At 51.0% G+C, this 15,000-nt stretch overlaps 1 protein-coding gene across 1 annotated transcript in view; it reads right to left on the bottom strand.

Annotated features, from left to right (window-relative positions):
* map2k5 (mitogen-activated protein kinase kinase 5) overlaps positions 1 to 15,000 on the bottom strand; it is a 71,220-nt gene that overhangs the window by 43,292 nt on the left and 12,928 nt on the right. Inside the window, exons 4-8 of the mRNA XM_080532542.1 lie at positions 14,321 to 14,390; positions 13,152 to 13,192; positions 11,039 to 11,100; positions 10,724 to 10,772; positions 4,019 to 4,083 (exon numbers count right to left, since the gene is read on the bottom strand). Coding sequence (XP_080388668.1) covers positions 4,019 to 4,083; positions 10,724 to 10,772; positions 11,039 to 11,100; positions 13,152 to 13,192; positions 14,321 to 14,390 — 287 coding nt within the window. The remainder of the gene's footprint in view (positions 1 to 4,018; positions 4,084 to 10,723; positions 10,773 to 11,038; positions 11,101 to 13,151; positions 13,193 to 14,320; positions 14,391 to 15,000) is intronic.

Genomic DNA, 15,000 nt, shown 5'->3' with positions numbered 1-15,000 from the left:
ACACATATCCGTGTGTGTGTGTGTGTGTGTGTGTGTGTGTGTGTGTGCGTGCGTATGTGTATGTTATGCAGGTGTGTATGTGTGTGTGTATGTTACACAAATCCGTGTGTGTGTGTGTGTGTGTGTGTGTATGTGTATGTTATGCAGGTGTGTATGTGTGTGTGTGTATGTTACACATATCCGTGTGTGTGTGTGTGTGTGTGTGTGTGTGTGTGTGTGTGTGTGTGTGTGTGTGCGCGTCGGGATATGCATAGGCATGCATACCTCCATGCGTTGCATACATACAGTATGTATGTCATTGGGTTATCAACACTTCATACCTTGACACATAATAACTGTCGTCGCCGTAGGAACGCAAAGCCCAACAGAGAAGCCAACCGAATTATTTTTAAAGAAAGCAATTTAAAGTAATACCCCAGGTGCCCTGCTCTGTGGGAGGAAAAAAGACAGGAAAAAAGAAAAACCCTCTGTGCATGTTTGACGGTCAAAGTGGGTTGTGTTTTACATGTGCCGAGGTGTGTTTAGAGTGGAGGTGACGGAGGTGATGGAGTACACTGGGAGGTGTGTGTAGAGTGGAGGTGACAGAGGTGATGGAGGTGATGGAGGACACTGGGAGGTGTGTTTAGAGTGGAGGTGATGGAGGACACTGGGAGATGTGTTTAGGCTGGAGGTGATGGAGGACACTGGGAGATGTGTTTAGAGTGGAGGTGATGGAGGTGATGGAGGACACTGGGAGGTGTGTGTAGAGTGGAGGTGATGGAGGTGATGGAGGACACTGGGAGATGTGTGTAGAGTGGAGGTGATGGAGGTGATGGAGGACACTGGGAGATGTGTTTAGAGTGGAGTTGATGGAGGTGATGGAGGACACTGGGAGATGTGTTTAGAGTGGAGGTGACGGAGGTGATGGAGGACACTGGGAGATGTGTTTAGAGTGGAGTTGATGGAGGTGATGGAGGACACTGGGAGATGTGTTTAGAGTGGAAGTGACAGAGGTGATGGAGGACACTGGGAGGCAAGGCTGGGGGTCAGCTGGGCGACATGGCTCTATTTCCCAGTGAGGTCAGCCGTCTATGTTCCTACAGATATCCGCACGTATACACACACTCACGCACGCACGCGATCACACACACACACACACCCGTTCCCTCGCTTCGGTACACTACAACTGGCAGACCCTGGTCGGTCGCTCTCTCTCTCTCTGCTGTGAAACGAAATTTAACTGATCCCATCCTCCCATATTATGTCTACGTCCTCCAGCCTGCCCTGGTACGGTGCAGTAGGTACAAGAAGTGAGGTGATGGGGCGCTTAGGTGGCGTAGCGCTGACCATGTACCGCAGGGATCCCGGTTCGATTCCAGCCGGGGACATATCCTGCATGTCATCCCTCCTCTCTCTCTCTCACCCATCCTTCCTGTCATAATCTATACTTTATCTGTCAAATAAAATGAAAAATATGAGTGGGACTGCCCCACTCAGAAAAAATAACTTAAAAAAAAGAAGTGAGGTGATCTACAGCCAGAGAACCGGGTCGATCCGGCCTGGACATCTCTCACATACACACACACACACACACACACACACACACACACACACACACACACTTGCCTCCACATTATAAATTACAGTGAGAGATGTCATTGTGGTTTGTTAAGGAGGAGGTACACAGTGTGTGTGTGTGTGTGTGTGTGTGTGTATGTTATGCAGGTGTGTATGTGTGTGTATATGTCCACTTTCCACTCAACTCATTAGCCCTCTGATTGGGTAAGCTCAGCCCTTCACCTGGCAAACAGCAGGAACCACCAGCCCTACCACAACACTCAGACAAACAGGTGCTGCAGTACAGACCGTCAGAGGCTTGAAGTCATCACGTGGCTTACAGTATGTCATTCAAGTTGGTAGACAATCTCGTCGTGGCTATCAGCTCTCGTAGACGGCAGTCATCCATGTTTCACAACATTAACATTTGGGGGGGTCTAATGAACATGGCGATACGACGACTATTGTAGAAGACGATATACCGTGAAAGAGGAATGTCGCTGGGAACCACACCACAGACACAGCAGACGGGGAGGTGAAACACAGAGCTGCCTGATGCAAACCTCCAAGGTGCCTTGTTTGCATTTTAGACAAACCCAGATATGAGGTAAAACAATAGCAAACATGAACAACGGGATAGACGGAAACTATTTTATCAGCAGTTTTTTTTTTTTGCCTCTTTTTCTCCCAACCATAAAATATCCGGTCCAGAAGTGTATGGATTTTTCTGCTGAGCTCAATTGACTGAGAAGTTGTCGGCGTTGCAATATTGGCTTTCCTCTGCCCAGCGGAACCATTTCCTGAGCCGAAGGAATGGCCAGTTGCTTTCTCCTTCCAACTATAAGAGATAGGCTGTTAATGAAACTACCCTGCCGCGATAAAACGGTAAATGGCTGTAAAAGAAATAGAAGAGAAAAAAAAAAAAAAAAAAAACACCCACTAAAAAGAAAATACACTGGATTTGCTCCAAATAAAATGTACTGTGGGCTCTCGAGAAGGAGACAGAGAGACAAGCCTCTCTGTCAAGTCAAGGTCGACCTGAGCAGTGATCAATACTTCAATCTCAATCAAATATTTCAATAACAGTGAAAAAAGGGGGGAGAGGAGGAGAGGAGGTTAAAAGGGAGGGGAAGGAGAGTTCGAGGGGGAATTGAAGTGTAGGGGCGACCCAATGGTGAGGGGTCAATGACATCGGTCTGGCCGTGCATGGGGACGAGAGGAGAGAGTTCTGCATCCAGGCTGCGGCGCTGGTAAGGTAACATACCGCACAACGGGGCTAATGCTCCTCAACACCTCAACATCCACATCCACATCACATGTATCTAGCAACCTTCAGATCACACAACAAAAAGGATTCTGGCACCTAACCCGCCTTATAGTTGTCAGAGATAGCGTCTTCAGAGATGAACCGACAGACAGAGAGAGAGAGAGAGAGAGAGAGAGAGAGAGAGAGAGAGAGAGAGAGAGAGAGAGAGAGAGGGGGGGGGGGGGTGCTTAGTCAAATAATATGTTCATATATTAATATGTAATAATGCAATATATAATAACATTGAGTGTGACAGGAAGGGAGTGCACACAACACTGTTATATCTGTTATATATGTTACGGTACATGTGGGAATACGGTACATGTGGGAAAACTAGGGTTAGGGTTAGGTGCTAGGGTTAGACATGCCAGCATGTACCAAGTTGACGTTTTATGCTGCCATGTCCCCGGAAATGCTGACATAAACCGTTTTCCCACATGTTCCGTAACATATACTAAAATGTAAATAGTGTAGTGAGTGGTGAGGATGAAGACGGAGGCGTGATCAGGTCAGTGATGAACCAGACGGCATCCTGAGAGGGTTCCTCCAGCCGTTGTACTGGGACCACAGGCCTCTTCTCAGGAGACAGAGAGAGAAGGAGGTTCCCCTCTTGGGCTGCTATTGGCTAATCAGGTATTTTGCTAATCGAGTAATCAATCAATTATTCTGGTGATTCATCGAGAGTGAGCCATCAGTTTTAAAAAAACAAAAAAAACAAAGCTTGCTAAAACACAGATTTTTCTAAACACTTTATTCAGAAAAAATAATAACTGAGGTAGGCGATATGTAGCCGTTGCAGCTTAGAACCATTGACATGTCTGCGTGTCTACGATTAGAACCACAGCCACAACCACAACCACAACCACAACCATCCTTTTCCAATACAAAAAAGCGTCATTTTCATTTTACTATAAAACATTACCAGCAAATAAAACTACATTTTTAAATAAATAGAATACTCGAGGCAGAGAGATTTCTTTTGTGATAACATTCTTCAAGTTTTTCAATGAAAGGTTTCCCAAACAAACACACTATTGAGCTGAACCACGGCTAGGGTTGCAAAACCCCCGTAGGTTTGGCGAACTTTCCAATAACTTCCAGTTTCCACACACACACACACACACACACACACACACACACACACACACACACACACACACACACACAAACACTCACTTGTACACCGTCCCTCCGTTCCCATGGCCCAGCTGCTCCTGGTACTGGATGTCCTGGGCGTTGATCTACACACAGAGAGATACATTATAACACACACACACACACACACAGACACACACACACACACACACACACACACACACACACACACAGACACACAGAGAGATACATTATAATACACACACACACACATACATACATACACACACACACACACACACACACACAGATACATTATAACACACGCACACACACACAGAGATACATTATAACACACACACACACACACACACACACACACACATATATATCACCACAGAGAAAGGGTAAGGTGGAGAGATCAAGGAGGGAGAGGGGAGAGACACAGTAGAGAGAGAGAGAGAGACGTTACTGGAGGCCATAAACAAAAAGACAGGCGCTCAGGTCATCCCAAGTTCAAGCGGAGGAGAGAAGGAGTAGAGGGATAGAGGGAGACAGAGAGGGGGAGAGGGAGAGAGAGAGAGAGAGAGAGAGAGAGAAGAGATCAATACAACATTTGCTGTCCAATTTATAAAAGGACAATGGGGCGGAGGAGGGGGATTGATGGAGAGTTTAATGACGATGTGTTTGCCGTCGCTGTTCCATTCCGCTTTGATAAGAGGTGTCAGGTGGGGGTAATATAATGTGGCCCTGCATGACACAGGGGAGGCTGGGGAAAAGTTACCTTGTGTCAGAGTGATGGGAGCAGGCTGTGTGTGTGTGTGTGTGTGTGTGTGTGTGTGTGTGTGTGTGTGTGTGTGTGTGGGTGAGAGAGAGAGTCTACTGAGACTCATGGTCAAACATCCCACACAGGCACACCGGTATACGCGCACACGCACACGCACGCACAGTACAAAGTGCTGCATGCGCAGACAGACAGACAGACAGACAGACAGACACACAGACACACACACACACACACACACACACACACACACTGACCCGGAAAACAAAACAAGACATCCCGTCGAAGGGTCCGTCCCGTGACTTAACACATCCGTCCCGTGACTTAACTCGTGCTCTGAATCTGACTACGAGTGAACCTCAGACGGCCTGGAACATTCCGTCAGCCCTGCTGTCCTTCCGGAGGAGAGGACCGTCGGTAAGGTAACCCTCCGTGTTTAACTGTGTTCTGGCGGGGGAGTTTACAGGTATACAGCCTCAGTAAAACCCTCTCTGTGTGAAGGGCCTGAACTAACAGCCTTCCTTTTTAACACAGACAGGCTGACAGCTACCAGACAAAACATTTGTAGACCACAACGTTAACCGGTTAGATATTGATGATGATATTGCTTGTGGGAAGGAAGGGGTTGGGGTCTGATTTGGGGTACATTCTGGGGCTGGGGGTATACGGCTGGGTGGGTGACTGTGGTTAGGACCGGGGGTACAGGACTGTGGGTAGGACTGGGACTGGGGGTATGAGGCTGGGGGTTTGGATGCTGGTGACTGAGGCTGGGGGCCGGGGGCCAGGGGGGTGAGGGGGCCAGGGGGCTGACCCTGAGGACGGAGGCCTGTCCATAGGCTGAATGTGTGTCCAGCTGCCTGCTTGTGCTCCGGCTGACACGAAGTCGAGGCGTCGCTATGAAGGTTGGTTGTGGCCAGAGAGGGAGAGGCTACCACTGGGGATTGGATACGCCTTCATCCCCAACACCCCCACTTCATCCTCAACACCCCCACTTCATCCCCAACACCCCCCACGTCATCCCCAACACCCCCCACTTCATCCCCAACACCCCCACTTCATCCCCAACACCCCCACTTCATCCCCAACACCCCCACTTCATCCCCAACACCCCCACTTCATCCCCAACACCCCCACTTCATCCCCAACACCCCCACTTCATCCCCAACACCCCCACTTCATCCTCAACACCCCCACTTCATCCTCAACACCCCCACTTCATCCCCAACACCCCCACTTCATCCCCAACACCCCCACTTCATCCCCAACACCCCCACTTCACCCCAACACCCCCACTTCATCCCCAACACCCTCACTTCATCCTCAACACCCCCACTTCATCCCCAACACCCCCACTTCATCCCCAACACCCCCACTTCATCCCCAACACCCCCACTTCATCCCCAACACCCCCACTTCATCCCCAACACCCTCACTTCATCCCCAACACCCCCACTTCATCCTCAACACCCCCCACTTCATCCACAACACCCCCACTTCATCCCCAACACCCTCACTTCATCCCCAACACCCCCACGTCATCCCCAACACCCCCACTTCATCCCCCAACACCCCCACTTCATCCCCAACACCCCCCACTTCATCCCCAACACCCCCACTTCATCCTCAACACCCCCACTTCATCCCCAACACCCCCACTTCATCCCCAACACCCCCACTTCATCCCCAACACCCCCCACTTCATCCCCAACACCCCCCACTTCATCCTCAACACCCCCACTTCATCCCCAACACCCTCACTTCATCCCCAACACCCCCACTTCATCCCCAACACCCTCACTTCATCCCCAACACCCTCACTTCATCCCCAACACCCCCACGTCATCCTCAACACCCCCACTTCATCCCCAACACCCTCACTTCATCCCCAACACCCTCACTTCATCCCCCAACACCCCCCACTTCATCCCCAACACCCCCCACTTCATCCCCAACACCCCCACTTCATCCCCAACACCCCCACTTCATCCCCAACACCCCCCACTTCATCCCCAACACCCTCACTTCATCCCCAACACCCCCACTTCATCCCCCAACACCCCCACTTCATCCCCAACACCCCCACTTCATCCCCAACACCCCCACTTCATCCTCAACACCCCCACTTCATCCCCAACACCCCCACTTCATCCCCAACACCCCCACTTCATCCCCAACACCCCCACTTCATCCCCAACACCCCCACTTCATCCCCAACACCCCCACTTCATCCCCAACACCCCCACTTCATCCTCAACACCCCCACTTCATCCCCAACACCCCCACTTCATCCCCAACACCCCCACTTCATCCTCAACACCCCCACTTCATCCCCAACACCCCCACTTCATCCCCAACACCCCCACGTCATCCCCAACACCCCCACTTCATCCCCAACACCCTCACTTCATCCCCAACACCCCCACTTCATCCCCAACACCCCCACTTCATCCTCAACACCCCCCCACTTCATCCTCAACACCCCCCACTTCATCCCCAACACCCTCACTTCATCCCCAACACCCCCACTTCATCCCCAACACCCCCACTTCATCCCCAACACCCCCCACTTCATCCCCAACACCCCCACTTCATCCTCAACACCCCCACTTCATCCCCAACACCCCCACTTCATCCCCAACACCCCCACTTCATCCCCAACACCCCCACTTCATCCCCTCAACACCCCCACTTCATCCCCAACACCCCCACTTCATCCCCAACACCCTCACTTCATCCCCAACACCCTCACTTCATCCCCAACACCCTCACTTCATCCCCAACACCCTCACTTCATCCTCAACACCCCCACTTCATCCCCAACACCCCCACTTCATCCCCAACACCCCCCACTTCATCCCCAACACCCCCACTTCATCCCCAACACCCCCCACTTCATCCCCAACACCCTCACTTCATCCTCAACACCCCCACTTCATCCCCAACACCCCCACTTCATCCCCAACACCCCCCACTTCATCCCCAACACCCCCACTTCATCCCCAACACCCCCCACTTCATCCCCAACACCCCCACTTCATCCCCAACACCCCCACTTCATCCCCAACACCCCCACTTCATCCCCAACACCCTCACTTCATCCCCAACACCCCCACTTCATCCTCAACACCCCCACTTCATCCCCAACACCCCCACTTCATCCCCAACACCCCCACTTCATCCCCAACACCCTCACTTCATCCCCAACACCCCCACTTCATCCCCAACACCCCCACTTCATCCCCAACACCCCCACTTCATCCCCAACACCTTCACTTCATCCCCAACACCCCCCACTTCATCCCCAACACCCCCCACTTCATCCCCAACACCCCCACTTCATCCCCCAACACCCCCCACTTCATCCTCAACACCCCCACTTCATCCCCAACACCCCCCACTTCATCCCCAACACCCCCACTTCATCCCCAACACCCCCACTTCATCCCCAACACCCCCACTTCATCCCCAACACCCCCACTTCATCCCCAACACCCCCACTTCATCCCCAACACCCCCACTTCATCCTCAACACCCTCACTTCATCCTCAACACCCCCACTTCATCCCCAACACCCCCACTTCATCCCCAACACCCCCACTTCATCCCCAACACCCCCACTTCATCCCCAACACCCCCACTTCATCCTCAACACCCCCACGTCATCCTCAACACTCCCCACTTCATCCCCAACACCCCCACTTCATCCCCAACACCCCCACTTCATCCCCAACACCCTCACTTCATCCCCAACACCCCCACTTCATCCCCAACACCCTCACTTCATCCCCAACACCCCCCACTTCATCCTCAACACCCCCCACTTCATCCCCAACACCCCCACTTCATCCCCAACACCCCCACTTCATCCCCAACACCCCCACTTCATCCCCAACACCCCCACTTCATCCCCAACACCCCCACTTCATCCCCAACACCCCCACTTCATCCCCAACACCCTCACTTCATCCCCAACACCCCCACTTCATCCTCAACACCCTCACTTCATCCCCCAACACCCCCACTTCATCCCCAACACCCCCACTTCATCCCCAACACCCCCCACTTCATCCCCAACACCCTCACTTCATCCCCAACACCCCCACTTCATCCCCAACACCCCCCACTTCATCCCCAACACCCCCACTTCATCCCCAACACCCCCACTTCATCCCCAACACCCTCACTTCATCCCCAACACCCCCCACTTCATCCTCAACACCCCCACTTCATCCCCAACACCCCCACTTCATCCCCAACACCCCCACTTCATCCCCAACACCCTCACTTCATCCCCAACACCCCCACTTCATCCCCAACACCCCCCACTTCATCCTCAACACCCCCACTTCATCCCCAACACCCCCCACTTCATCCCCAACACCCCCACTTCATCCCCAACACCCCCACTTCATCCCCAACACCCCCACTTCATCCTCAACACCCTCACTTCATCCCCAACACCCCCACTTCATCCCCGACACCCCCACTTCATCCCCAACACCCCCCACTTCATCCTCAACACCCCCACTTCATCCCCGACACCCCCACTTCATCCCCAACACCCCCCACGTCATCCCCAACACCCCCACTTCATCCCCAACACCCCCCACTTCATCCTCAACACCCCCACTTCATCCCCCAACACCCCCACTTCATCCCCAACACCCTCACTTCATCCCCAACACCCCCACTTCATCCCCAACACCCTCACTTCATCCCCAACACCCCCCACTTCATCCCCAACACCCTCACTTCATCCTCAACACCCCCCACTTCATCCTCAACACCCCCACTTCATCCCCAACACCCTCACTTCATCCCCAACACCCCCCACTTCATCCCCCAACACCCCCACTTCATCCCCAACACCCTCACTTCATCCCCAACACCCTCACTTCATCCCCAACACCCCCACTTCATCCCCAACACCCCCACTTCATCCTCAACACCCCCACTTCATCCTCAACACCCCCACTTCATCCCCAACACCCCCCACTTCATCCTCAACACCCCCACTTCATCCTCAACACCCCCACGTCATCCCCAACACCCCCACTTCATCCTCAACACCCCCACTTCATCCTCAACACCTCCACTTCATCCCCAACACCCTCACTTCATCCCCAACACCCTCACTTCATCCCCAACACCCCCACTTCATCCCCAACACCCCCACTTCATCCCCAACACCCCCACTTCATCCCCAACACCCCCACTTCATCCCCAACACCCCCCACTTCATCCCCAACACCCCCACTTCATCCCCAACACCCCCACTTCATCCCCAACACCCCCACTTCATCCCCAACACCCCCACTTCATCCCCAACACCCCCACGTCATCCCCAACACCCCCACGTCATCCCCATTGATTGGGCAGTGGCCGGTGGGAGAGCTTGTCAGGTGACAGGAAAAGAGGGATAGGGAGGGGGGTGGAGGGGAGGAGGGGGATGAAGGGGAAGAGGGGGGAGGAGGGGAAGAGGGGGATGGGGGTGGGGGGGTAGGCACTACAGCTCTATTAGTGTAGCGTATTACAGGTGACACCAGGGAAGTGGTTGGCCTAATTGTCTCCCTGACAGTGTGTGTGTGTGTGTGTGTGTGTGTGTATGTGTGTATGTGTGTATGTGTGTATGTGTGTGCGTGCGTGCGTGCGTGTACGCGCGCGTGTGTGTGTGTGTGTGTGTGGTGAGAGGGTTAAGTGAACAGCTCCTGTAGCAATCGATGTGGAGGACATGTCACGTCACAGTCGAAGCTAATAGGCCATCGGTGTTGAGTGGGGGACAGTGGGGACATCCACTCCCTCTCAACACTACAGAGAAACGGCTGGATCTCTTCTCAAAAGGCCATTTCGTTGGCCCTGTTTGTACGAACATCGACCGTAGAAGAGCGTTGATCTGTGATCCGTTTGAAGCTCTTTCGTCTTTTCTAGGCGTCATTCAAGGCAGCACTGCACCCTAACATAATGGCTGCCCACACAGCAGAGATCACAGTAGATCCCCCTACCTGGCCATTGGTCAAGATCTTCTTCAGCTCAGCAGAAGACTTCTTTAGGCTGGGAGAGAGAAACACATGACAAACACGGTATCAGGTCTCTGTCAAATGTACTGCAGGACACAGCAAAGCAAGGCTTGAAAACAGAATGTGCAGTTTATGTATATAGTGTGTTTCCATTAGGTTAGTCCATTCAATCATCCAATTATCCATCCATCCATCCATCCATCCATCCATCCATCCATCCATCCATCCATCCATCCATCCATCCATCCATCCATCCCTAACCAGGCTGTGTCGCCTCCCTCTCTCCCCCAGACTCCTCACCTGTTGTTGGGCATGGTCTCAGCAGCGGCTGGGGCACAGTCGTTGGTGGGCCTTGTGTTCACCTGTGGGCCAATCAGAGACAAGACAATCAGTGGTCAGGGCCAATAGACAGCCGTGACCTCCCTAATCAACCCTAGCAACTCACCACAACACCTCTCAGCGCTGCACACAGCACTGGTTAATAGGCTGAGAGGGAGGCAGAGCAGGAGAGAGAGGGGGGGGGGGGTAGGGGGGGGGAGGGAGGGAGAGAGAAGTGGAGAGAGAGAAAGAGAGAGACAGATGCAGAGTATTATTATTAAAAATACCCTGATGAGCCAAAACATTATGACACCTGCCTAATATGCTATTGGTATTATGCCTAATATACTCGCACATCGATGATCCTTGGGGCACCAAACACCCTGTCGCTGGTTTTGTGGTTTGTCCCTCCTCGGACCAGTGTCGGTAGGTACTCACCACTGCTGAGCGGGAGCACCCCACAACCCTAACCCTAACCTCGCTTTGTCGTTTCGGAGATGCTCTGACCCAGTCGTCTGGCCATAACAATGTTTGGGCCTTGTCAAAGTGGCTCAGGTCTTTATGAATGAATGAATGAATGAATGAATGGTCTTTATTGTCATTGATATAGTACAGGTACCAAACAACGAAATTTGGGAAATGACTTTACTCCTGCCTATTTCTCCTGCATCCAACACATCAACTTCAAGAACTGACTGTTCACTTGCTGCCTAATATCTCCCACCCATTGACAGGTGCCATTGTAACAAGATAATCAATGTTATTCACTTCACCTGTCAGTGGTCATAATGTTTTGGCTCATCGGTGTATTAGTAATTATATTTTCGCCCAAAATTAAACTGAGAGCATTCCTTGGACAGAATTTGTTTTTTTAAAATAACACACACTCTAAAGTTGTTTCATTCTTTTTCATTCTTTCCAAACGTGCTTGGGTACGAGTGTTTATTCCAAAGGCCCCGCACCCCTATTCATCCCAGAGGGAACAAAGAGAAACAAAGAGGAGGGAGCTATAAATAACTAGTTTAATTGAGGTCCACAGGTCGTTGTGTTGGGTTCACTAAGACAGGGGATCCTCTCCTTAATTAGTGCCCAAGGAAGACCTCGTTTTAATGCATACCACCTCGGTTCACTCCTCGTTTGCCAATTAATTTTAGATTAAAAACAAGTGAAGGGGAGTAAAATTAACAAAGGGTTTGAACATCATCTCCGGGAACAAACATTTGACCTTAAAAAAGAAAAAAGAAAAAAGAAGAAGAAAAAATTCAGAGCAATCTGACGATCTGAAGTAAACACCCGTGGTGGTTGTTGTTTGATAAAGTCACAGTGAGTCCCTGTACTTCTTGGAAACACTGGGAAATGGGAGTGTGGCATGGGAGGATGGCATATGGCTTAAACATAGGAAAAAGCTTTAAGTTTAGCCGATTGTAGCTTTCAATAGCTAATGGCTAACATATGCCTTAACATAAAGTGGGAGTGTCTAGGCTTGACGCTCCTGAATAGGACTAGTAATGATGATTTCATGCTCTGGTGCAAAGTGTCCTCTATGGTGACGCTTGACTAGGTTTGGTCTAACCCTGATCTCTCTCTCTCTCTCTCTCTCTCTCTCTCTCTCTCTCTCTCTCTCTCTCTCTCTCTCTCTCACACACACACACACACACACACACGCACACACACACTTCTGCACAGTGATGCTTGACTTAGACTGGTCTAACGCTAGTCTTCCTTCCAATCAGATGTGTTAAATGAGCGGACCATGATGCTTTGGGGCAGATTAGGATATAATACCCAACTCTTCCACCGTAACCAAATGAGTACTGGGAGCTGAGAGAGAGGAAGACAGGGAGATAGATAGCGATAGAGAGAGTGAGCGAGCGAGAGAGAGAGAGAGAGAGAGAAAGAGAGAAAGAGCTACAGCCACTCATCTACATATATAAATATGAAAGAGGGAGAGCGGGAGAAGAGGAGAGAGTGAGAGGGGGGGAGAGAGAGAGAGAGCCCTGACTTCAATTGACATTTCAATAAGTGGAACACCACAGTGTTCACCAATTCATTCCTCTCAACTTTTCGCTGAAACAATTATTGCGGTGACGGTTACCTTCAGGCCATGTATGTTCCTGATCCCGGGGGTCTTGCCGGCTGAAACAGTAATTGACTAAATTGTAGAACACATCACAGGGCCATTTACAAAAATGTGCTGCAAAAGAGGAATCGTTTAAAAACGCCAAATGAGGGTGACTCTGAAATTAGCTGTGGAGAGAAATGATTGAGATGTGGCCCTGGAGACCCCAGGCAGAGGAGAGAGAGAGAGAGTGTGTGTGTGTGTGTGTGTGTGTGTGTGGGGGGAGGGGGGGGCGGGGCGCGGGGGCGCGGGAATTAAGAAACATTAATTTTTTTCCGGGGGAGAGAGGAGGCGTCTATAAATGGAGAGGCTGCTCCGGGGTGTGTCTGCGGCAGCCATTTGTGTTTCTGCTCGGAGGTTTAAACACCGGCCATGCATATGTAGGCACACATGAGGAGGTGGATGGACCGCTCAACGTTTAGACGAGAGGGAAATGGGGGCAGTATATAGTACAGTACACAAATGGGTTGGGGGGGGGGGGCCTGTCAGGATCTAGATAGCACATAGTCATTTCCGAGACAGGGATGATACTACGATAGCACACATCCATAAAACGACAGCCATGCAATGAATGTATATACTACATGAATATGATCATATCAGTCGTGGTCTAAGACAAGGTATGGAAAACGAATAGTTTGATTGGTTAAACATCTTAGCAGTTACATTTCACGTCCTGTGTATCATCTGTAAAATCGAGCACACACACACGCACGCACACACACACACACACACACACACACACACACACACGCAACACAGAATGGGGTTGAGGCCGTATGCTCAGAGCTGTAGGGAGTTTTGGAGAGGTTGCCAGATTGTATAGAACATTTTCCCTCTCAACACAATAATCCCATTGCAGTGCATGTTACAGGGTCTGTCAGCAGTGATAGATTGCTCTGCGGTGGCGGTGTTGATTTTGGGTCACTCGTGGCCACCCGCTGTTCCTCTCTCCTCAACCCAGCGCAATCTCACCACTCAACAGCCAATAGCACTCCTCATCAATAAACTGAAATCACTGAGCTTAGAAACTAAGCTTCAGCGCGCGCGGAAAACACACATGTACATGCCGGCACACACACACACACACCGAGGCGCACACACATACACACACACATACACACACACACATGCAGAGAACATACCTCGAGGGAATATCTGCAGAGGCTCAGGCAGCAGTCCATTCATGCGTTGCTCATTCACTGTATTGCAGTACTGAAGAGAAACAGAAAAGAGAGAGAGAAACAGAAAAGAGAGAGAGAGAAAGAAAAAGAGACAAAAAAGAGGTTACACTTCATTTGCAGATTCCAAGTGTTTGCTTTCTACAGTACCTAGTCACTCAAGACCAGCCCCCCCCCCCCCACACACACACACACGGCACACACACACACCAATGTTATTGGGCGCCAGGCTGGCCTTGAGGTTAGGGAGGCTAGCCAGTAACCTCAAGGTCGCTGGTTCAATGATTGTGTGATTGGAGGGTTTCTAAAATCCCATCTACCTGGCCAGCGACCAAACATGACCTATAACATGACAAAAATTACCTAATAAGCGACTTCTTAAACACTTAGGAGTTCCAAATGAGTGCCTTATAAGTGTTCTCCATAGTCAAGTGTGACCCAGTCTTGTCTTGGGCCTGGCTTCAAAACGACATGTCCTCTCAATGAGACTCACCTGGGTGAATAAAAGTTCAGGACCTTTTAAGACCTTTTTAAGACCCTTTTTAATAGAATTTAATACCTACCTCACAGCCATACTGGCAAAAAAGTATGAAGGAAAATTGCTATGAAAGAAGAAATAAGTCCCAGAATGACTTACAAAGTAA

This window comes from Nansenia antarctica (assembly GCF_963989245.1).
Source record: "Nansenia antarctica genome assembly, chromosome: 5".
In the NCBI taxonomy this organism is placed as follows: Eukaryota; Metazoa; Chordata; class Actinopteri; order Argentiniformes; family Microstomatidae; genus Nansenia; species Nansenia antarctica.
The sequence above is the reverse complement of the archived record's forward strand: the minus strand, read 5'-3'. Positions and strand labels throughout refer to the sequence as shown.